The 25,933-nt window shown below is 36.4% G+C and overlaps 1 protein-coding gene across 8 annotated transcripts in view; it reads left to right on the top strand.

Moving 5' to 3' along the window:
- RANBP17 (RAN binding protein 17) overlaps positions 1-25,933 on the top strand; it is a 323,809-nt gene that overhangs the window by 184,909 nt on the left and 112,967 nt on the right. For 6 of the 8 annotated variants that reach the window (XR_010413224.1, XM_064596582.1, XM_064596579.1 and 3 more), the window contains one exon: positions 4,991-5,059. The exons of the other annotated variants lie outside the window; for them this stretch is intronic. Coding sequence is in view for 5 of the 6 variants with exons in the window: in XM_064596582.1 (XP_064452652.1) it covers positions 4,991-5,059 (69 nt within the window). In the remaining variant the exon portion in view is untranslated. The remainder of the gene's footprint in view (positions 1-4,990; positions 5,060-25,933) is intronic. 8 annotated transcript variants of the gene reach the window in all.

The following is a 25,933-nucleotide window of genomic DNA, read 5'->3' as shown; positions in this document are numbered from 1 at the left end:
AAGGGTATACAGTTTGCCATTATACAGACTTGGGTTCAAACATGGTTCTACCACTTAGTGGCCTTTGGGCAAGTTTCTCAAACTCTGAGATCCTCAGGTTACTTGTCTCCAAAGCTAGAATAATAATACTTACCCACAAGGCTATTGTGAGATTACATATAATAAGCTCTCAAAAATACTAGGTCTTTTTCTCTATAAAATAAAAAGTATCCCTAAAACGTGTTAAGATTATGTCTTTTTTTTTCTTGACCATCTTCACCCACTTTGCCCAACCCTCCCCCTCTCCCCACTGCAACCTCCAGTCTGTTCTCTGTATCCGTGAGTTTTAAGTGTTTTTTTTTTTTAATTTTAGCTTCTACATTTGTGTGAGATCATACACTATTTGTCTTTTTCTAACTTATTTGCCTTCAAGGTCCACACATCATGTTGTAGAAAATGTCAGGATTTCCTTCTTTTTTATGGCTGAATGATATTCCATTATATATATATATATATATCACATCACATATATACCACATTATATATATAGGACACCATTACATACGCACACACACACACACACACACACTCTGCATTTTCTTGATGGTTCATTCCTCAGTGGACAATTAGGTTATTTCTATGTCTTGGCTATTGTAAATAATGCTTCAATGAACACAGGGTGCAGATGTCTTTTCAAGATAGTGATTTTGGTTTTTTCGGACAAATACCTAGAAATAGAATTCCTGGCTTGTATGGTAGTTCTATTTTTAATTTTTTTGAGGAAGCTCCATATTGTTTTCCAGAGTGACTGCACCAATTTACTTTTCCACCAAGAGTGCACAGCAAACACAACAATGCTCCTTTTTTCCACATCCTTGCCAACACTTACTATTTTTATCTTTTTGACAATAGGCACTCTAAGACATGTGAGGTGATATCTCATTGTGGTTTTGATTTGCGTTTCCCTGATGATGAGTGATGTTGAGCACCTTTTTATATACCTGTTGGACATTTGTATGTTTTCCTTGGAAAATTATCTAACCAGATCCTTTGCCCATTTTTAAATCAGATTGTTTGCTGTTGGGTTTTTTTTTTTTCTGTTGAGTTGTATGAGCTCTTTATATATTTTGGATATTAACTTCTTATCAGATATATGATTTGCATATATTTTCTCCCATTCCATAGGTTGCCTTTTCATTCTGTTGGTGGTTTCCTTAAATGTTCCTATGAATTGCAAGTAGTTCTAGTTTGTATCTGCTACGATTGTTTTCCAGATGCAGGAATAGCTTCCAAATAATGATACTTCTTTAAATGGAATGATGTTAATTTATCTAGCTCCCTGCTACTGTATTGTATAGCTTGGGAAAATGTGCTATTTTTGCAGTCTCTTCGTTCAAGTGGTTTATGAATTAAAGCAGAGGCCTATCATGTTCTAAGATCCCTTAGTTCATGATTGCAAAATAAAGTATCCATTTATTAGGCAAGGATTGTCTACAGTGTCTGCGAGGGTAAACAGACCCACTCATAAGAGTAAGTGTTGCCTTCAAATTTGTACTGAAGTATGCTGAAAAACATGTATACTATAGCTGTGATAATGAGCAGTACAGTAGAGAGAGGTGATTTATGATACCTGTTTCTGACAGCTATAGTGCTGAGATTCCCAGGGTATCTGATCATGGCATTAGCATGCTGACAGCTCAGCATTTAGAACATTATGGTAATTTATCCTGCCTATGCTGTCACCTGCACTGTCAGAGTTTCTTTTTAATGATGGTATAACTATTTTGTTTGTTTGTACTGCATTCTTTTCATTTGGCTAATGCTTTCTCATTAGATTGAACCCAGTAAATGAGAGTAATTAAGTGCTTCCTATAGCTCAGATGCAATGATTAAGTTGCAGAGCTGCTACTGATTATGTTTTGTCATTTATCTCTATTAATCTGAGAATAATCCAGATGATAAACACATGTAATTTTTTGCTAATGTTCAATAGATGAAATTTATAGTTCCTCAATGGAGCCAAGCAGTAAATGTATATTCATATATATATAGTAAGTTGTTATATGTGAACTTGTATGCTTTAAATAAGCATACAAGTGACAGCTAGTGTTAATAAAAAGGGAAAGATACTTTTAATTGTCATACTGAATTTATTCCTTCTTGAAACGTCCTTTATTCTAAAAAAAGAAAAAAGGCTTAAATCCCTGTTACGGAGCAAGTTTCTCTCACTTTACCTTTCTTTGAGTCATATGCAGGGGCAAGATTAAAATTTGTTTTAATATCCATATTTGAAGTTCTTTTGATCACTCTATTCTGATAGTTTTTCTGATTTTCTAAATTAGTAATTTATAATGATTCTAGAAGAAAATGTTTGAACTAAATTGTTCATTAAATAACTCATGGGATTAATTTTAGAGCTTTTGCCTTTTAATAACCTGAGTTAAAACATGGACATAATAATGTGGATATATATATATATGTAGAAAGATAATGTACAGTTACATATATATTTTCTTTCTATCTGACAGTATTTGCTAATAAAGAGATACACAGTTCTCATAACTCTGATTATTGTGAATATTATAGTTAATTATTCCTGCCAGCTTTCTTAAGTTAGCCAAACCAATTGATGCATTTTATTTGCAATTAGAGATAATATATGCCAGTTTCGTGCATTTTAATGCAATTGTTTTGTAAAGATTTATTCCTAACTCTTTACAGTTTATTTAGAAAATAATAGTTCCAATGAACTTTCAAACGGATGAAGGAAAATAGAGGATTGTTTTTAGGAAATTATATTTTGTGATACTATTTTAATAAATGCTTCAAACAATGGTATTATTGCTCAGTCTGTGAATATCTGTGTACGTAGGCTACTCCAAATCTTCAGTTCATATACAGATGGCAGGAAAATTAACAGAAACTTAGTTACTGCATTACTAGTTGGCGCTTAAGTGTATGACCAGGAGCCTGGTTAGTGTGATTCATCAAACACTGGAATAAGCACATTAACAGTTCTTTTGTTGAAAAAGAGCATTGTTGTACTCGAGCTTGCTTCCGTGCATTGCAGTGCTTTGAGAACTGCTCTTATGTTTCATTTAAGAAAAAGGTCTTTTAAGCATCCTCACATGTAATGCCTTTATTTGCACATTTAGATCACTTGCAGAATTTTGTTCTGTGAGCAGATGGTATCACCTAAAATTAAATGCTGGAAACAATGATGTTAGGCCTACTTCAGTTGGTTAATTTTAATGAAATATTTTTTGAAAGTGAAAACATTGCATAAATCTTAAATGGAGTTTGATATTAATGATCATTCATTTTTCTTTGGATTCCTTTCTAAAAGAATAAATGATTTTTAAAGGGTGGGTTTAGGCTACACAGAGAACTCTTCCTCTTGTTTAGGTGTACAAATGTCTTCCATGCAGGCTAATTGGAAATTGAGGCTATCATAAATATTGGAGGTTTATTAAGTTCTCTGGTGTTCTATTCAAATTGTTTTTGCTACAGTTTTAGAAGATTTAATATTTGGCCTAATTTATCACCTTTCTTAGGGATCAGCTTTTCAGTCCTGTACTTTAGGCTAGAGTGAAGAAATAGATTGTTGAGATGATTAGATTATATATGAAGTGATGGTTTGTTAACGGTAGTATAATAGAAGAATCTGTATTTTTGAAATTGTGGAAAATGTCTCTGATAGGCAATTGTCAGTTAAGGAATGGACCAAAAGCATTTGAAAGCCCTAAGTTCTAACTCAGACCTTCTTCCCTAGTAGTTATTTCATGAGATAAGCTTTCTCTTTCTTCTGCACACTAAGATAATAGAATGAGTGATGGTGAGTATTAGGCCAATTTAATGCTCTTTTAATGTTAAATTCTAAAATAGGAAGCCCAAAATAGTCATGGCAGTTTTCCGATCATTTTGTACTGTTTAAAAAAAAAAACAAAGAAAGAACTGGATAATATTTTAGGATGGAATGTTTACTAATCTAGAAGATATTTCTTTTCCAGTAAAAGATGGGAACGATGGTTTTGGTGCAAGAATCTTTTCAATCTCAAGTATTTGCTATTTCTGTATTCCTGCATAGTTGATTCCAAATGTCCTTTCTTTCTTGAGATTCTGATTTCAAAACCAATTTTTAATTATCCCCACCTCCACCCCTTGTCCTAACAACAAAGAAACAAGTCTATTTGAGTTGTTAATGTTGAAATACAAGTTGTAACTGTTCCTTTGTCCTTGGTTAAAAAATAATTATAAAAATAGGGTAAAGAGAAAAATTTTTTTCCTTTGTTGGTCAGTTCTATAGAAGTAATTTAAAATACCGTATATTGAATTCTTTGATCATTTCTCCTGGGTGGATTGGGAAAGAAGTCAAAGCTGAGGCAATTGCTTCTGGGCTCTCTTTCTGTGTGCCTGGTAAATGAAACACAAGGAACCTCACCAAACTACATGACTAATGGCAACCTCCAGTGCCGCCTGCAATCAAAGATTAATTTGCTTTATCAAGTTTAAAGAATACCGGGTGATAAATCATGTCAAAAAGAAATAATCAGTCAAAGGCTGATGTTCTTTTCTACATGTGAGGACAGGTGCTATGAGGCATGCATTTGCTATATACAGTTAATTTTGTTTTTATGCACTTTTGTTCATCTTAATTTCCATTTAGTTGATCCTTGGATCAAATAATTTCTCTCATTAAGATCAACTAACATTTCAACTGAAAGACTGTAGGATTATAGATCCAAAGTAACATTCTTTCTCTTTAATTTATAGAAGTATTTTTCTCATATGAGCATTATTAATAAATGTTTACTTTTTCCAAACATGAGTTAGCTAATGCCAAATGGGAAATGAAATTATTTTCTCCCCTGTCAAGATGCCCAAGAATATTAACTGGGTGTTCATATTTGTAATAGCTGTCTGTGTATAATAGACTTACATATTTATATAAAATTTTCATTTTACTCAAATCTCCCCACCTGTTTTTTTTTTTCTTTTTTCTTTTTTAAAGAGAGAGAGCGAGAGCTGGAGTCTCTCTCTAATTCTGTCCCCTGGGGCCATAATGCAGGATCCATTTGAGGTAAGATTGTATTATACAGAGGTGGTCTTCCCAGCACTTTCAGAAGACGCATCTTGAACAGTATCCAAAACCAATCTTGTATTTTTTCAGAGACTGTCAGAACTCTTTTAAAGTGAGGCTCAGAATGTCTTTGTAGCAGAGTTTTTAATCTATAGTCATAGTCATGTGCAAATGGAGTTTCTTTAAATGTTTTCTTATGTATAGTTATGTATTACTTCCTGCCTAGGTCTTTTCTAGGTCACTCCCCTTCCGTGGTTAATTAGAAATTTGGAAATTATTAATTTTCCATTTGATGTATAAACTTAAATAAAAAGTCATCATAGACTTGAAATGTGGAGCTGCGAAGTTGTCTAGCTGGAGCAGTTGCGGTAAATCTTCTCCCTAGGGTAACTCTTTGTTTTCTTTTGCTTCACCATTTCTCCTGGTCTTTCTGTCCAGATAGATTTTGACCCTTGTTCGCTCCAGTAAATTGTTAGCAGTGCAGGAGGGCTTATGGCTGGCTTTTGTTTTCCTTTTTTAATGTTTCTAATTCCTATGAATTATTTAAAAATATCTGTAAAGTTCCATTATTGGCATCACTAGCATCCTAAAGAGAAAATACCTTGTCAGCTTACCTGGGTTTTCAAAGACTTCCTTTTAAACTGAGTAGGAATTTAACTTGCCTGTACTTCTATTTTTTACAAAGTATCTATCATGATCTATTTCGTATCTAAAATGGGATGATAGGACAAACTGATAAGAATCCTTCCAATCTGAAAGAATTTTGTAACATAAGCCATACCTATTTTGACATTAACTGAGTCAACCAGTGATCCAGTGATCCAGTGGTCATTAATAATTTGTGTAATAGCAGTCTATCCTAGTGAATTGCTGTACTTTAAACTGCATAGTGGAATAAAAATAGGTTTAGATATGAAGACTGAACACTTCTATCCAAAGACTAACTCCAACATTTGTATAAAACCTGATAATTGCATTTGCTTTAGAGGTGCTGTTAAGAGTATGATCCCATCATATTTCTTAGTGGTCCCTATAGGAAGCCACAGGAGAGAAATTCCTTTTAAAATTTAGTACTAGGAGGGGCGCCTGGATGGCCCAGTCAGTTGAGTGTCTGCCTTAGGCTCAGGTCATGATCCCTGGGTCCTGGGATCGAGCCCCCACGGCGGGCTCCCTGCTCAGCAGGGCATCTGCTTCTCCCTCTCCCTCCCCCTGCTGTGCTTTCTTGCTCTCTCTCTCTCAAATAAATAAAAATCTAAAAAAAAAAAATTTTAATACCAGGATATGCTTCCCTTTGCTTAAGAAATGCGTATATATTCCTCTTATAGATAGCAAAGACTGTAAAATAATCTTTTCTTTTTCATTTTGGACATCTGAAAATGTGGCACCAACTTATGGCCTAACTCTTCCATTGCATGAAACCTTAGAATCTGCTTTTACAAATTTTGATAGCTCTCCCCCTCCCCTTTTTATCTATACCCTGTATTCAACTTAATATTATACCTGATCCTCATGATCCATTTTAATCCTTCTTTTACTTTTTACACGTCTAGGAAATCTAGACATGTAAAAGATTTCCTATATGTCACTCCAAAACTCAATATAAGGAGTCACTGTGTAAATAGGTAAAATTGCCCTGACTCTCACTAAATATCCAAAGAAGTCCTTTCTTTCCTTTTAGAGTTTAGGTATTCTCATTTGTAAAATAAAGTAGTGAACTGGATTGCCTTGGAGACCTTTTTGATTCAAATTCTATTTTTTTTATTTTATTATGTTAATCACCATACATTACATCATCAGTTCTTGATGTACTGTTCCGTGATTCATTGTTTGCGTGTAACACCCAGTGCTCCATTCAGTACGTGCCCTCTTTAATACCCATCACCAGGCTAACCCATTCCCCCACCCCCCTCCCGTCTAGAACCCTCAGTTTGTTTCTCAGAGTCCATAGTCTCTCATGGTTCGTCTCCCCCTCCGATTTCCCCCCCTTCATTTCTCCCTTCAAATTCTAGGAGTGAAAACAACAGAAGACCTCCAGTTTCTGTTTGGAGCTATAGAAAGCTTGAAGGAGCTATACTCCCATCCTTAAAACAACAAAAAAGCTGGACAAACTGCAAGTTTATGACTCCTTGAGCCTGTCAGAAAGCTAAGGTTGTAAAGTAACCATATAATCTAAAATCCAGGAAGAGAGAGGTGCCTGCTAGGAGAGGAGCACAAGCACTTTTTTACCTGTCGCAAACACAGCCAACACCATTCAGGTGATGGGGCTGGAGTGGTTGAACTGATGGAGACTGAGTATGGGCTGCCAAGAGAAAGTGGAGCCCCTGATGGCCTTAGATACATGAGGACTTTGTACCTCCTTGCAGACTGTTCTCCACATACCCCACTACTGTCCCTTCTGCCCCAAAAAGGTACTGGCAAGAGTCCTGAGAAAGCATCCTTCAAGGTTCAGGCTAGCATGAAGGGAACAACAGTGGGAGAGACACAAAACTCCCCCTGAACCCTTCTGCCATGTCTCTTCTGGAAAAAAAAAGAAAAAAAGTACTAATTTACATATTTAAAAGAGCAACCAATGAAAACCTATTGCAGCCCCAGTTGGGGAGCAGGGACAGGAATTTATAGTGTGCCCAGAACAGCAGCTACTGGCGTGGCTGGAGTCCTGAGAAGGCCATACACTCAAGACCCAAAGACACAGTGCCTGCTTAATTCTGAGACCTAATCAAAATGACAGAGAACACGCTCCCTCATTTCCATCACCAGACTAACCAATGTCAAGTAACAAGTAATAATGTAATAGTGGAATACTGCTGGAGAGTTGCAAGAGCATTAAGACAGATCCTGTCTGAGGCACAGCACAAAGGGAAGACCTCATGCTAAAGGTAGAACAGACATTGAGACAATTCCTCTTGAGAATCAGCCCCCACTCTAAATAATAGATATCGCTAGAATAATTTGAAGCCTATGATATACTGTGGGCAACCATACAACAAAAAATCTCAGACTCAACCCAATTCCTAACCATTAAATTAAACCCCCACATGAAGGGCCTAGCAGAAAGTCATACCCATTTACAAGAGCAAAATCCAGAAAAAGTCTGACTTTCAACAAAGTTTACAAGGAGAAAAAAAAAGCAGCCATCTGCCAAGAGATGAACAAAACCAAACTCAGCTATGATGCAGATGTTAGAAGTGTATGACAGGAAATTGACAGGAAATTTAAGATAACTATGATTAATACACTAAAGATTCTAATGGTAAAAGTGGACAACATGCAAAATCAGATGGGTATTTTCCGCAGAATTGAAAATAATAAGAAAAAATTAAATAGAAATGCTAAAAATGGAAAACTCTTTAACAGACAAGAAGAATGTTTTTGAAGGCCTTCATACACTTGACACATAAGACAAAAGAATCCCTGACCTCCAAGGTAAGTCAAGAAAGAGTAACCAAACCGAAACACAAATAGAAAAAGAATGAAAAAATTAAAAGAACAGGCCATCCAAAAGCTATGGGACAGTATAACATATGCATAAGGCTAGGAAAACTTCAATAACATTATCAACCAACTTGACCTACCTGACATTTATAGAACACTTCATCTAACAACAGTAAAATACACATTCTTTTCTCATGCACATGATATATTCACCAAGATAGACCATATTTTGGGCCATAAAACAAATGTTAGCAAATTTAAAAGAATAGAAATCCAATGAAGTAAGTTTCAGATCATAAAAAAATTAAACTTGAAATCAGTAGCAGAAAGCTATCTGGAAAATAACCAAATGCTTGGTCATGAAACAACCACTTCTAAGTAGTCCATGGGCCAAAGAAGAAGTCTCAATATATAAAAAAATATTTTGAGCTGAATGCAAATGAAAATATAATCTAAAATATCATGATTTGTGGGATACTGCTTAAAAATGCTTAGAGTGAAATTTATAGCATTAAATAATCAGATTAGAAAAAGAAGAAAGGGCTCAAATCAGTATCTAGAATAGGGGTTGACATTTTTCCAGATAGTAAATATTTTAGGCTTTGCAGGCCATATATGGTCTCTGACATATGTTGCTCCTTTCTGTTTTTGTTTTGTTTCTACAACTTTTTAAAAATGTGAAAACCATTCTTAGTTTAAGGGTCATAGAAAAAGATCATGGGCCACATTTGGTCTATGGACCATGGATTGCCTACCCCTGACTTAAAAAATAAAGAGCAAATTAAGTTCAAAGCAAGACTAAGGGAGGAAATAAAAAGATAAGAGCACAAATCAATGACATTGAAAACAGAAAAACAATAGAGAAAATCATTGAAATCAAAAGCTAGTTGAAAAGATAAATAAAATCAATAAATATCTAGCTTAACAGGCCAAGAAAAAAAGAAACACAAATTGACATCAAGAATGAAAGTATGGATATCAGTACAAATCCCACAGACATTTTAGGAATAATAAAGTAATAAAATTTGACAACTTGGATTAAGTGGACCATTTCTGTGAAAGACCTAAACTACCAAAATTTATTCAAGGAGAAATAGATAACCAGAACAGCCCTCTATCTATTAAAGAAACTGAATTCATAGTTTAAAACCCTCCAATAAAGAAAACTCTATTTCCAGATTGTTTCACTGGAGAATTTACCAAACATGTAAAGAAGAAATAATCCTAATTCTACATAGTCTTTTCCAGAAAATAAGAGAAGGAAACATATCCCAACTCATTTTATGAGGTCATCATTATCCCCAATTCCAAAATTGGACAAAGACATTACCAAAAAAAATTAAAGATCAATATACTTTATGATCATAGACTCAGAAATTCTCAACAAAATATGTATAAATCAAATCCAACAATATCTAAAAAGGATAATACAGCACAATGACATGGAATCATCCCCGCCTGGCTGGTTCAGCATTTAAAAATCAGTCACTGTAACTTCACCTTATTATCAAGCTAAAAAAGAAAAACCATATGATCGTTTCAAGAGATACAGAGAAAGTTTTTAGCACTGATGCTTACTAAAAATTCAATAAATCAGGAATAGAAGGGACCTCCCTTAATCTGATCAGTGCTGCTAAAACATAACATCATACTTAATATTGAAGGAGTGGATGCTTTCCCTCTAAGATCAGTAATAATGCAACAATGTGCTTTCTCACCACTCTTATTCAGCATCATGCCAGAAGTCCTATCTGGTTCACTGAGACAGAGAAATTCTTCAACGTACAAATTAGAAAGGAAGAAGTAAAACTTTCTCTATTCCCAGATGACATGATTATATAGAAAATGCCAGAAAATGCACAAAAAAGATCCTGGGACTGATAAATGAATTTAGCAAGGTTTTAGGATACAAGGTCTATAAACAAAGTCATGGCATTTCTATGTCCTACCAATGAAAAATTTAAATTTGTTTTTTTTTAAGCACTATGTAAAATAATACCCCCTCCAGACACTTTCGTGCAAAGTTAACAAAATATATATAGGATCTGTATGCTAAAACTATAAAACACTGATGAAAGAAATCAAAGGCCTACATAAAAGGAGATAGATATACAGAGTTCCTAATCAGAAGATTCAGTATTGTTAAGATGTTAATTCTCTTCCAAATTAATCTATACATTCAATGTATTCCCAGTTAGAATTCTAGCAGGATTTTTTATAGATATCAACAAACTGATTGTAAAATTCATCTGGGAATGGATGCCTGGGTGGCTCGGTTAAGTGTTCAACTCTTGATTTTGGTTCAGGTCATGATCTCAGGGTTGTGAGATCGAGTCCTGAATTGGGCCCTGTGCTAGGTGGGGAGCCTGCTTAAGATCTCTCTCTCCCTCTGCCCCTGTCCCCATCTCTTAAAAAAAAAAAAAAAAAATTCATCTGGGAAGCCAGGAAGCCACAGGAACAAAAATAGCCAAAACAGAAGGCATACAGGTGGTCAACAGACACATGAGAAGACACTCAACATCGCTAATCATGAGGGAAATGCAAATCAAAATCACAAGGAGGTATCACTTTACACCAGTCAGAATGGCTAGAAACAAAAAGACAAGAAATAACAAGTGTTGGCAAGGATGTGAAAAAAAAAAGGAACCATCGTGCACTGTTGGTGGATATGTAAACTGGTGCAGCCACATTGGAAAACAGTATGGAAGTGCCTCCAAAAAATTAAAAATAGAGATCCCATATGATCCAGTAATTCCACTACTGGGTATTTACCCAAAGAAAATGAAAACACAAATTCAAAAGGATATATACACCCCTATGTTTATTGCAGCATTATTTGCAATACCCAAGATATAGAAGCAACCTAAGTGTCCATCAGTAGATAAATAAATAAAGAAGACATGGTGATTATGTATATAATGGACTGTTACTCAGCCATAAAAAAGAATGAGATCTTGCCATTTGCAACAACAAGGATGAACCTAGAGGAATTATGCAAAGTGAAATAAGTCAGACAGAGAAAGACAAATCCCATATGATTTCACTTATATGTGGAATCTAAAAAACCAAATGAATGAAAAAAACAGAAATGGATCCATAAATACAGAGAACAAACTGGTAGTTGCCAGAGGGAGGAGGAATGGGAGATACAGATTTCCAATTAAAGAATGAATAAGTCATGGGCATGAAAGGTACAGCACAGGGAATATAGTCAATGGTATTGTAATAGTGTTATATGGTGACAGATGGTAGCTCTACTGTGATGAGCATAGCATAACATACAGAGTTGCCAAATCACTATATTGTACATCTGAAACTAATGTAACATTGTGTGTCGACTATACTGCAATAAAAAATAAAATATAAAATATTGGTTTCTCATGAAGAAGGAATAATCAAAACAGTTGTGGAAAAAAAAACACAAGTGGAAGATGCATACATCCAATTTCAAGCCTTACCATAGAGTTAAGTAATCAGGAGATTACTGGCAAAAATTTGGACATATAGATTAATGGAACACTAGTTACCCTACTTATATTTCCTTACTTTGGCATTGAAAGAGCTGAGAATCGGTGAAACCCTGATAGCAATGAACATACTTAGGTCTCAAATCTTGATTTCTGAATACCATTTTCCAATTTAAAAAATCAGTTCTTCTTGGAGAAAAGGTTGATTTTTAAGACTGAGTCTGGGAAGATGCCAGATGAGCCTAAAGCATCTTGTAGTGCCAATAGGTAAAGAGATGCTTTAAAAAATGAAGGAATAAAAAGGATGTGGGCATGCCAACAGGAGCCACCCTGAAAGAATTCCTACTGGCCAAAGCTGGAGTAATTTTGAGCAACAAAATGAATGATGACAGTCTTGGATTATAACTCTCAGAACAAGATAAATATCCATGAGTTAATGCTGATATGCATATACAGTTGAACAAATGGGAGAGAAGAGGAAGTTCTTCCTTTTGGGTGATTTCCAGTGAATAAATTAGAAGGAATGAAGGAAATATAAAATCACAATTAGCATACCCCAATAATAATTGTTGCAGACAAGATCTACCAATGGATGCTAAAATGAGTTGGCATAAGTTTAAGTATAAACGGATTATTTTCCTAGTCTTTCACAAGGAAATTAGTATCTTCCATGAAATAATTATTAATTACAAGAGGAAAAGTAGTCACTGTACAGTGGAAAAACCTGGCAAGAGTTCAAGGTTGACATTACAAGTAATAAGATCTGTTGGCACCCACTCCCTTCTGGTGTTCTTGCAAAAAATGTGTAACCTCAATCTATTCATGAAAAAACATCAGACAAAGCCAAATAGAAATTCTAAAAAATAATTGCCGAGTATTCTTCAAAATTACTTCGAGGTCCTGAAAGTCGAGGAAAGACTGAGGAACTTTCACATGACAACTAAATGCAACATGGAATCCTAGAGAGGATTCTGGGACAGAAAAAGGACATTAGTGGAAACTCAGGTGAAATCTGAATACAGTCTGTAGTTTAGTTGATAGTATTATACCAAAATTTTATTTTTTACAAATATGCCATGGTTATGTAAGATGTTAATATTAGGGGAAACTGGGTAAAGGGCATACAGAAATTATCTGTACTATATCTGCAACTTTGCTGTGATTCTAAAATTATTTTGAAATAGAAAGTTTCTAAAATAGACAGCAACCAACTCCCCCTTTTTTGAGGGGCAGTAGTCCTTTGACATACATAGTCACCTCCTTTTGAAGATTAAGATGTGAAAAGCATGAAAAGTTAAATTCTTATTAAAAGAATTTTGTGTAGTTAGCAACTCCAGAAAGTCTTCTCTAGATGTGCCTTCCCCTCTGCCCCACACTGTTGTCTTGAACATCCTTTCTCTCTGACCCTCGTCATGGTTCTCATCCCTTTATATGAGACTCATCTATGTGCTTATCTTGAATGGGAATTCTCAGTGCCCTGGTCCATGATAGAAACCCAATAGTATTCCTTGAAATAAATCTGATCTTCTATCTCTGCTATTCCCCTTAATGAATGGCACCATTCTGGCATAAGCCAGAGACTTAGGAATCATTTCCATTTCATTTCTCTATCACTCACTCTCACCAAATTCTGTTATTTTTTTACCTCTGAAGTCTCTCACCAGTCTGTCTGTTCTGTTGTTTCCTCAACAGTCCCAGTTCAGGTTACCAACTTTTTACTTGGGATATTACATTACCCTCCCAACTCAAATCCTCACTGTTCTTGCCCTCCCACTCGATGTTTTCAGCCTATTTTATACAGTGTAGCCAAAGTACTTTTTTCAAAAATATAAATCTTACTCTGTCTTTTCATCTGTTTAAATGCTTCCCATTGTTTTTAGGATGTTACTACACAGCCCTTACTCATCTAACCCCTACTTACTCTCTAACTGCACATAGTCCCCACTTTCCTAGCCAGCCCAATGGCCTATAAGGCCCTGAGAATCACCATACTCTCGTATAACTCTAGACCTTCATACATACCAATTCTGTTGTCTGGAATCCTCTTTTCCATTTCTCCCAACCCTCCCTTTTCACCCAGGTAATGCCGACTCGCCCCTCAGCTCTCACTTCATCAGAGGAGACCTGCTTGATCTCCCAGACCAGGTTATGTTACCTTTTTGTATACTGTCAGAACATCTTATATTTCCATTACAGCATCTCTCACAGTTTGTAGTAATGTTTATTTGTATGATTATTTGATTAACATGTCTCTTTCACTAGAACTGTAACCTCCATGAAGATAGGGATCATGTTTGATTTTGTTCATACCAGCATCTGGCATGGTACCTGACATATGTTGGTGTATTTATCAAGCTCAAGTTTATCAAATTCAGTTGAACATTTATTAAATGAATAAAAGAATAAGCTATATTATGCTTGTGGAACTGAAACTGCAACTGAATACATTTGCCAAACATTAGATTAGCCATCTCTTCTGTTAGCAGAATTTGGGTTATAAAGAGCAGATAACATATCATGCCCTAGTTTAAGAAACTCTGATCCATGGATCACTACATCAAAAACTAATGATGTATTGTATGGTGACTAACATAACATAATAAAATTAAATTAAATTAAAAAATGAGGGACGCCTGGGTGGCTCAGTTGGTTAAGCGGCTGCCTTCGGCTCAGGTCATGATCCCAGGGTCCTGGGATCGAGTCCCACATCAGGCTCCTTGCTCAGCAGGGAGCCTGCTTCTCCCTCTGCCTTCCTCTCCCCCTGCTTGTGTTCTGTCTCTCTCTCTGACAAATAAATAAATAAAATCTTAAAAAAAAAAATGAAAAAATGAAAAAGAAACTCTGATCCAAATCCCTTTTGATGGTCAATCATCTATTTCCTTGTTTGGTACAAGTCCTATTGGACTCAAGGATCCCTAAGTACAGGGATAGAAGTGAGGTTGACTACAGTGAGGCCCAAGGCAACTTTCTGGGATGTTGGAAATAATTAATATGGATATATTAATATATATCTTGACTGTGGTGGTAGTTACACAACCATGTGCATTTTTCAAAATTCATAGAACTGTATACTTTTGAAAAGGGTGAAATTTATTCTATGTAAATTATACCCAATTTTTTAAAAATCCTGAATAATTTGAAGTAGGCATCTGCTCTGTACCCAAGAATCTCTTCAACCTATCCTTACCTTACTGTGGAAGTACATTCATGTGTCATGAAGCTATGAAAAGCTATTTCAAGTCCAGAATATTCCTAACTACCTACGTCTTCTCCCTGTGCTCTATCCCAATTGAACGAAGGAATGAAAGCAGAAATTCTTGTTGGCTATTTGATCATATTAGGATAGCTTTAAGGCCATTTTATTCCCATGATAGGCTGCCCTTAATCATTTCCACCCAATTGTTCCTTATACCATTCATTTAAGAAACATTTGCAAAGGTCTCAGAAGTGTTCCTTTCCTTCCCCTCCTCTTTTCTCTACTGGCATAGTTGCTTCCTGGAAATGAGTATGTCAGAGGACCTTTCACCATAGTGTGCTCCCCTCAATGAAGACAGGATATCTTTCCCATCGAAAAGAAAATCTATTCAGACGTAACAATTCAGCTAATGAAGGTTGTGTGTAATGTTGCTTTATCAAGGATGAAGCCCAAAAAATGCAAAATACATACTTCCATCTAACAAAAAGCCTAAATTAGAGAATTGGTTAATTTAGAGAAGACTAAAATCAAAATGATTGTTTTGCAAAACTAATTTGCTGAGTATCTATCCTAACTTTTGCTACTGTCAGCCCTGAATCCAGTCACTCAATTTTTTTAAGGTTGTATGCTTATTCAGGATTTCATTTTTAAAGTACGAATGATGACCTAATGCTGTACAATACCTGTGCCATAGAATAGTTGGCATATTCATCACGGTTTTGTATACTTCTATTTTTATCTAAGTCTTTGGTTTCTTTTCTGCCTATTTAGTATATATCCTATAAAAAATGCATGAAATACATTGTTTCAGAGTAAAATCAAGGCTAAGAAATTCAAATTTTTTTGGTAAAATAAGATGTAATTTGTTTGAACAGATGTAATTTGTTTGAAATATACAAGATCCTATCATTAATTCAGAATCTTTCCTGTATATTGATATTGGAAATAGAGGTGTTAAATTGCTACCTGGCGTGGCCATTGGTTTGCTTCTGATTTGTAATGATAATAAAGCTGCTCTTTTTGGTTTCTGTGCTCTGTATCTCTATTAAAATGTTTGTGGAGCCTCTCAAGATAATAGATGATTCTTGGAATCAAGGCTGATCTCTTTTCATATAATTTTCTTTTAGAAAGTAGTTTCAATTGTTCAAACTGTGATTGAGAAAAAAAATATATATTGTTAGAGACCAGATGTACAGTTAGTTGTACATCACTAACTGGGTATCTACTAAATATATGCTCCTGCTGTGTGGTAAGACCTTAGAACCCAGACCGGGTTCACTGTTGGTGATGGAGTCAACCAGTGTTCTATCTGCCCTTTATAGATAAAGGTAAGATTTTACACCTGTTGTGAATATGGAATTGTTCCATAGTTACCAGTGGTAAGATGAGTGGTCATGTTATCAATGACCAAACAAATGACTTGTTTTCTTAATAGAAGTCTAGAAAAGCTTGTCTCTCTTAGTTCATTAGTATTCATTAGGGAATATAAACTGTTTCAAAGGCCTACAATGTGCCAGTCTGTCTGCTAGATAATTTATTTACTTTAGTCCTTCTAACAACAATGTGAAGCAAGTATTATATCAGTTTTAGAGATGAGGAAATTAATGCTCAAAATAAGTGACCATCCCTGATAGCTAATGACTCAAAGAACAATATTTCAGACCAGGAGCTCATAACTAACTATAAAGGCACATGAAGATCGAAATTTTTATAGGTGTTTACCTTTTCTTTCTAGACATAAGTAATAAAGGCCTGATAGTTTATTTCCTATTTAAAAATTTGTTGATCAGTTGCAACATTTTGTTTTTAAAATTAATGATTGTCACAAACAACCTGATTTTATCTGGTAAGCTAATAGGATAAATGGCTCCATAATTACTCAGTTGTGTAGCACAGTTAGTAAGTCCAGATTTGATAGTCCACTGTGGGGAAAATAAGGTTTTAAATTGAGGTTTTTGTTCCTAAAAGACAATAGAACAATGGAATTTTTCCACTTAATAATCCTTGTACATGTTTCTTTGACACACTGAATAACATCATAGAATTATAGAATATTAGAAGTAGAAGAGATCAGGGCGCCTGGGTGGCTCAGTTGGTTAAGCGACTGCCTTCGGCTCAGGTCATGATCCTGGAGTCCCTGGATCGAGTCCCGCATCAGGCTCCCTGCTCGGCAGGGAGTCTGCTTCTCCCTCTGACCCTCCCCCCTCTCATGTGCTCTCTCTCATTCTCTCTCTCTCAAATAAATAAATAAAATCTTAAAAAAAAAAAAAAAAAAAAAGAAGTAGAAGAGATCATAAAATATGTAGCCCAGTAGTTTTCCAGCTTGCTCTGTAGTTTTGGGCAATGGGAGAAAGAGCTTGGCAGGTCATCTTCCACTTCCAAGAACCAGACAGAGCACTTTGCCTTAATCTGTCTCTCATGGTAAGCTTCCAGGTTAACTCTTATTTGAAAAAATGGTTTCACATCTTTAAAACATTCTTTCACCATTTCCTGATTTTACAGATAGCAATTTAAGGCCTGGAGAAGCAAATTTCCTTTCTAAAGTAATCTCAGTTGCTGGACTAGGATTTTCAATGCAATAGTTTATTCATTCCTTTAAAAAATTTTTTTTATTGAGTATCTGCTGTGTCCCAGTTACTATGCTTAGAGCTCACAGACTAGTGGAAGAGATAGATGGATAAACAGATAATTGACAGGTCAGCATGACGAAGGAAGTTTATAAGTGCCATATGAAAGAAATCAAGAGAAGTATCCCATGAGACATTACATTTGAACTTAGTCTTAAGGATGGAGATGATTTTGCCAGGTTGAAAGGGGAGGGTGATTATTCCCAGCCGGGGTAACAGAGAATACAAACCATGGAGGCATGACAACATGACACTCTAAGCCCGACAGCCTGGGTCAGAGGTTTGGTGGGGTACAATTCTGGGCAATAGAGTGGAAGTTAAGGGAAAGGTTATTCCTTGGAGTTGGGAAAGGGCCAGGTTAAGAGGAATGCTCCACAGCAGGATAGGGAAAGATGTTTTTATCCTGTAGGAAATAGGGTGCCATTGAAGACTTTTAACTAGATAAGAGGAGTTACTGATAATTTATGTACTTCAGGGCGCCTGGGTGGCTCAGTCGTTAAGCGTCTGCCTTCGGCTCGGGTCATGATCCCAGGGTCCTGGGATCGAGTCCCGCATCGGGCTCCCTGCTAAGCAGGAGGCCTGCTTCTCCCTCTCCCACTCCCCCCGCTTGTGTTCCTGCTCTCGCTATCTCTCTCTCTGTCAAATAAATAAAATAAAAATCTTAAAAAAAAAAAAATTTATGTACTTCAGAAAAGTTATTCTGGTGGTAGTGTCTTCATCCTGGAGGGGAAAAAAAATACCAACTGTATGTTGCCCTTGAGCCATCTCAGCCTCTTTCACTTACTGTTGTCACTGGTATCTGCCAGTGGTGCCCCTGGCTTCTTCCCCAATGGCAACAAGTGTCTGTTACACGTTTTGTGAAAGGTGTTTTGTCCTTGAGAGTATCTGCCTGCCACAACACAGCGTAGATCAGATTTGGAGGACCTTTTAAAACTGAATGTTGGACTCTCTGTGAAATCCCTTTTCGTGTTTTGCTTCACTTGAAATGACATTATGACTTACTGTGGGACAGGATAATTTGTAGTTTCCTTTGTCATCATCTTCTTTGGATGTCACAGACCATGGAGTGCTCTGCATTGGTTCTAGGGAACTGAGAATGGGAAGGACACATGATTTTTATATTATTATTTCTCTTGAGTGTTCTTGCTTGTGATAGATTTTGGCTCCAGGCATAAAGATGTATGGAGAAGCGGCCTACTGGGAGAGCATTTTATGTTTCACTTGGCTTTTTTGTGACTAAATGCAGTATTAAATGATTTGTGTGATACTTGCATGATATTAAATCGGAAGGGCTATTGTTTTATCACGAGGTGCTTTAGCATATGCTATGAAGGCTAGACATCGAATACCAGGGTTTCTATGTGTAAAGAAAAGTCACCACAGATTTCTTAGCTTGAATTATTTTAGTTAGTAACCTTAGCAATGGCTCTTAAGAAACATAAAGCTTTCTTTCTCATTAGAAGCCCCAAACAGTGTGTCTTTGGGCACCATTTTTCTTGGCATTGTACTCTGGACTCAACCAACATTCTGGGTAAGCTGTCATCTTACCATCCTCTGTCTGTAAGGCTGTATTTATCTCTTTGACCACCTATTTTTTTTTTTAAGATTTTATTTATTTGTCAGAGAGGGAGAGCACACATAAGCAGGGGGAGTGGCAGGCAGAGGGAGAAACAGGCTCCCTGCAGAGAAAGGAGCCCATGTGGGACTCGATGCCAGGACCCTGGGATCATGACCTAAGCCGAAGACAGGCGCTTAACCAACTGAGCCACTCAGGCGTCCTGACCACCTATGTTTTAAAATAAAAATCTCAGGGTGCCTGGGCAGCTCAGTCAGTAAGCGCCGACTCGTGGTTTCGGCTCAGGTCATGATCTCATGGGTAGTGCGATCAAGCCCCGTGTAGGGCTCTGCTCTCAGCGGCTGGCTCTACTTGAGATCCTCTCCCTCTCTCTCAAATAAATAAATAAATCTTAAAAAAATATAAAAATAAAAATCTCTGTTTCACCCTGTGCTATGCAAGAGCGCTTTGTCTTTAATAAAACACAGAAAGGAGCAGAAACTTTTCTTTGATAAAAATTCCTAGGGACAATTCATATACTAAAAGCTCCCAGAGTTGACTTGCCCTTACTTGTGTCCACAATCCCTGTGTTTCCTGGCCCTCTAAACTTTCAACAGCTTTTTGGGGATTTCTAAATGTTTTGATACTAGCAAAAATAAAAAGAAAGCTTCTTATAGAGAAAGGATGGATAAAATAACAAGCAAAACCCAATTACACAGCTTCAGGAAGTCTCACACCAAAAATTGTCCATGACAGTAATAAAACTGTGAAGGGGCACAGGCCCAAACTACATGTCATGCTTATTCTCTTAAAAGTCACATGGTGGGCTCTATACTTTATTCCCTAGAAATGGTGTTTCCATGAGGTTGTGTAATGCTTTACCTCTCCTTTAAAAACTAACCTCCCCCACAAAAAAGGCAGGGAAAATCATTACTTTAATTATCAAGGTGAGTATTTAGTTACTCGAAGGACAGCATTTCAGAAGAAATCCCATATTGTATCTAGTAGGCCCCAGGAGGAAGAATAAACATTTATTAATCACCTGTAATATGCAATGCCAAACATTTCACATAAATTTGCTCTATTCCTTGTAACAGTCTCATGAGAGTCCCCCTCTAACATTGGTAAGGAAATGCATCCAAGGAGATTTCCTTTCATCTTGGGCATTGGGGTGAAGTGAGCGCCTAGAAAGGCTAAAGACCAAGTGTGTATGACACGTGTGGAAGAGTTGAAGGGAAACATAGATGATGAGCAGTAAAAATCTAGAGCATACTGGAGAGTGGATGAGGCTTTCTTTTGTAGAAAGAGCAGAACAAGAAAATGGAATTATCAAAATGCTGTTGTGTAGCTTCTAGGTGCCATTGCTTGGCAAGGTGCTTGGCGCATAAAACCAATTGAAGCCTCCCAGCAATCCTGTAGGGGAAGTGCAAACACACCAAGGATTGCACATGGACATTTTTCTGGGAGGTGGTCAGTATCTTTAATAGATTCACAAAGGAGTTCATGATCCCCCAAAAGTTAAGAACTCCTATATCATGCCACCTTAACATAAGAGGAACAAGTTGAGGAAATTAGAGCAGTGTGAGTCTTGTTTTATATTCCTTTTTAAAACTTTCCCCCCAGGTAGTAGTAGTACATTAAACCAGGAAGAAAAAAAAAATCTATCCTTCACAATCCTTCAGAGCTGGGAAACCTAATTTATTTTGTTAGAGAAGTAGTATAGTGTACTGGGTAAGAGGCTAGGTTCTGAAGTCAAATTGCTCACATTTAAACCCTAACTCTACCAAGTATTTATTCTCTTGCCTCGGAGAATGCACCTAATTGCTCCATCTCAATTTCTTCACTGTAAAGTTTGAATAGTAATAGCATCTACCTCATGGTAGAAGAGAGCATTAAATTAGTAAATATGTGTAAAATGCTTAACACAGTGGTTCTTTCCAGGGGTGATTTTTACCTCCCAGAGAACATTTGATGATATTTAAAGACATTCTTGTTTGTCACAATTTGGGGGAGGGCTGCTACTGGCATCTAGTACATAGAAGCCAGGGATGCTTTTACATTGCACAGGACAGTCCCCCACAACAAAAAATTATCCACCCAAAATGTCAGTAGTGCTCAGGTTGAGAAACCCTGGTTTAGCACAATGACTGACATATACACTTCAGTAAATATTTGCAGTCACTGTGTGTTAATGTCTATGGAAAATGGAAGAACAAGTGAAATTATGATGCACTTATCTTTTCTGAGCAACTAAAGAAAAGTAAAAAAATTAAATATCAGATAATAAACTACTTTATCTAATTAATGGAGCTTCAGTGTTATATGGAAAAACCCATGTAAAGAATGTGATTTTTTGATAGTATAAATGATTATGAACCCATGACTGAGGCTATTATATGTGCTTTGTAAAAAATGTTATAGTTTAATCCTGTTTGGTATTGATGCAACTATTATATTTCTTAGAGCATTTCATGATCATATATGAAAGGCAGTTGGTTAAGAGTGTGGTCTTTGGCATTATTCTTAATTGGGTTCAAATCCCAACTCTGTCAATACAAACTATGTGACTCAAAAGACACATCACACAACTTCTCTGAGTCTCAGTTTCTTTAGTGGTAAAATTGTGATACTAATGCCCATCTGTTTCATAGAGTTATCATATTGATTAAATGAGATAAGGCATATAAAATACCTAGTATAGTACCTAACGCATAATAAACACTCAGTAACTGATAGCTGCTTATATTATCCACATCATCATTTTCATCATCCCTGTCCCTGGAAGTCCAGTACCCACAGGGGTAGGGTAAAAGCTAGAGGGGCCAACTAGGTGGCTGAGTGTTAGCAAAGTAAACCTGACCATAGGTTCTGCAGTTAGCATGAATGAGCCATCTCGCTTGTCATGCTGCCTTTACCAATTTCAGAAAATCACCTCAACTTCTCCACGAGGTCTCTTTCCTAGTTTGATATCTACCAACATCCACTCTCATCATCCCTAACCCCTTTTGTGATATTCTAGATCTTTTACACTACTCCTTTTTATTGACATCTGAGTTATGCTCATTTTTCATAGTGTCCATTATGGGATTTTCCAAAATCCCATTTCACACCAGTAAGGGAATTTGAAAGGGAAGAACCCTGTTTCCTATCTGTGTTCTCTCACCATGTGACTGTCCATTTTATTCTTTTAACTTACTGTATTTTCAACCTTCTTCTAAATGATACTATATTCTCCTTTTAAGTTCCTAGCTTAGTTTGTTCAAAGGCAAAACAAAGTATGATATTTTGTGAGAAATAATGTGTAGTTTGGTTAAGATGCTGTGACTGCTTTCTGTTTCTAGAAGCTTACTTATAACAATTTCTTCTTTTATTGTACTTGGGGAGTAGAAGGTATATTCTGCAAACATGGTTTAAGATTTGAGTTAGTTTGCATCTTTCTCTATTAATGTGTTCCATAAGTGAGGCATTAATATCCCTTTAGTGTGTTATTGTTAAAATAATTGTTTTAAATCTAAGGACCGTGTCTTAATTTTGAAGAAAGACAATTCTTTCACCTCTCTAAGATTAAAATTGTGAGGAAAAACCTGCAAAGAAAAGGGAGTTCCATTTTCAAATAACAGATCTCAGTAGGCTCTTGATTTGCAGGTTGTTACTCTTCATCCTCCGCGTCGGTTGAATGTATCACATGAGCACCAGTGAGCAGATGTGGGGGGGGATGCAAGCGGGATGTGGAAGCAGGAACCAGCAGCGTTGGCAAACTGGCAAATGCTTCTGTTTTGCTAAGACCTGCTTTTTTGTATTCAGGCTGTCCGAACCATCTGCTTTTATATTCTCTTTACCTACTGTCAGCCATTTTGGAGTTTTTTAAAAAGCTTTAAAAGTGATTGGGAATGTTTCACAGTAAGCCAGGAATCCTTACCGCTCTTTAAAAACCTGGTGCTTTTAGCATATTCCCATTTAATGCTCAAGAGAATAGTTATTACTTTTTAATTTAGGTGCAGTATGTTTATGTTATGTAATGAAAGTGTTTTTCTCCCTTTCCAATTACTTACTCTCAGACATCAAAATTTAAATAGATACTTGGCCATAGTGTATGCATTAACAACGAATGCATAGTGACTGAATATAAATGATGGTTTACTTATCCCTTCTTGTTTAAAAAAGAAAAAAGAAATGCATTGCACAATTTAATGAAAATTCCTAATTTTTTTTTAAGATTTTATTTATTTATTTGAAGAGAGAGACACAGCGAGAGAGGGAACACAAGCAGGGGGAGTGGCAGAGAGAGAAGCAGGCTTCCCACCGAGCAGGGAGCCCGATGCGGGGCTCGATCCCAGGACCCTGGGATCATGACCTGAGCCGAAGGCAGACGCTTAACGACTGAGCCACCCAGGCGCCCTTGAAAATTCCTAATTTTTATAAGCTTAGTTATTTTCTAGATATGCAACTGATATTCTCAATAAAAATAGTATTTATAAAGTAACTATTGTGCATCAGATACTGCGCTAGGCATTGTGTCCAAATTACTGCTAACCCTCTCTACAACATTACAAGGTAGGTGTTATCTTCATTTTGTAGATGAAGAAATTGATTCTCAGAGAAGTGGAGAAAATTGTTCAGGTCACACTTGAGACTGGGGCTTTGGACTCTTCTACACTACTTTTCAAAAATGTTGTATTATGGAGATGATTTGATACGTGGTAGAAGGTTTCTGGATAAGGAATCGGGGATGGCACATTTTATTTAGTTGCAGGTGAGCAGACTTCATTTGGTTTGTGAAGTTCCTACTCTTTCTAGCCTTTGATCATATATAGGCATTTTATTTTCTTCTCTAGTCATTGAGAAATACTGTTGGCACTTTGTCCTCTGCTTCTGCTTTTTCCAAGGTTTTTAAAAAATGCTTTTACTTAAAAAGAAGAAGAGAAACAATTGTGGCCTGTTTGTAATAATTTACATTAGCTAATTTGTTCTTTCCTGTTTTGTCTGTTAACATTAAGACCTCTTGTAATCTTTCAAGATTGTAGTCAGAATTAAATAGCTATATTGTTACATGTTTTTGGACCTTTGTCACTACCCAAAAATGTGGTCTGTGAAAAACAGACTCCAAAAATTCAGTGGTTCAAATATTTATTTTATTTTTTTAAGATTTATTTATTTATTTTCGAGAGAGAAATTGTGGGGAGGGGCAGAGGGAGAGAGAGAATCCTGAAGCAGATTCCCCACTGAGCGCGGAGCCCAACACAGTCTAGATCACAGGACCCTTAGATCATGACCTGAGCTGAAATCAAGAGTCAGCCCCCTAACTGACTGAGCCACCCAGTTGCCCCAATGGTTCAAATGATTTAAAAGCACAATGATTATAGTTATAATCTATATTTTACTTTTTTACAGCACAACTCCCTTTTACAGTATAAAATCAACAATATGAAAGTCTTAGGCATCTTCAGTGTAGAAAGTTGAACATTTAAGAGGGAAAATCAGGTTTTGTTTTTTAAATCAGTATTTTAGTAGAACTTGAAAATTTCTTAAATATTTAAATTCAGGAATCCCCTTAAGCCCTACATTAAGTTCAGGGAAAATAAGAGGATGTTTTACTTTCTATGATGGATAATAAAATTTATAGAACTTGTTTTTCTAAGCAGTGCCACAAACTGTGAAAATACATTGATTGGAAGTCCATGAATGAAAGATTGTGAGATAGTTGTTAAGGAAAGATAGAAATATCTGGGTACATCTCCAGCCTTTTGAGGTTAATGGTCATAGTTGGAGGGTAGGTCATTGGAATTGTAATCAGAAGCAATAAGGAACCAAATGAGCCTTTGAGCTGATATGTTGTAATATTATATAATTAATATAGGCAGAAGTATCGCTTTCAAGTTCCTGGCCCACCTCAGACCTTCCTCTCGTTGGAGGAAATAGAGCCAAATTGTCATAATTTTGCCACCTTGGCATTTCTTTTCAATTCCCAATCCTTTTGCTTTTTTTCAGTAGCACAGCTGAAGCAGAGAGGGATTTCTTTTCCACATTCAATACTTAATTTTGGAGCTATGGATTTAGAGTTATTTTGGTACATATTTAATTGAAATCTTATATAAGCAGATGAGCCTCCCCCAAGGAACTGGGTGCATGAGGATGGAGGGAGAGCACTCTCAGTTCAAGGATGTGGAGAATAGAAATTTCTAACCAAAAATAATTAGAAAAATGAGAAACCAAAGAGTAGTATATATCCATGAAGGTTGGACTACCAAGGAGAGGGAACACATGACATTAGAGACAACAAAGGGTCCAAGAAGGGTAAAAGCTTGGCCCCTCTAGCTGTGGTCCATCATACATACTGTAGTTGGACAGATCTTAAACACCACTTTTATCATAGGGCTCTTCCTACTCAAAGACTTATTGTTGCCTACATCAAGCCAGCAATCCTTGGCTTCTAAGATCCTCCATAATCTAGCTCCTCCTACTAGCCAGTTTTAGTTCCAGTAGCTCCCCTCTATCAGACTGACTCTCACCATCTTTATCTTAAATTGTATTGTTCTCTTTTTCCTTCTTCTCCAGCCCTATCCCCTCCCCTCCCCATCCCCATTATTCAGTGTTCTA

Source organism: Mirounga angustirostris, unplaced genomic scaffold (genome assembly GCF_029215605.1).
Source record: "Mirounga angustirostris isolate CCGP_5_RB_7025 unplaced genomic scaffold, mMirAng1.0.hap1 SCAF_7, whole genome shotgun sequence".
Classification (NCBI taxonomy): domain Eukaryota; kingdom Metazoa; phylum Chordata; class Mammalia; order Carnivora; family Phocidae; genus Mirounga; species Mirounga angustirostris.
The sequence above is the reverse complement of the archived record's forward strand: the minus strand, read 5'-3'. Positions and strand labels throughout refer to the sequence as shown.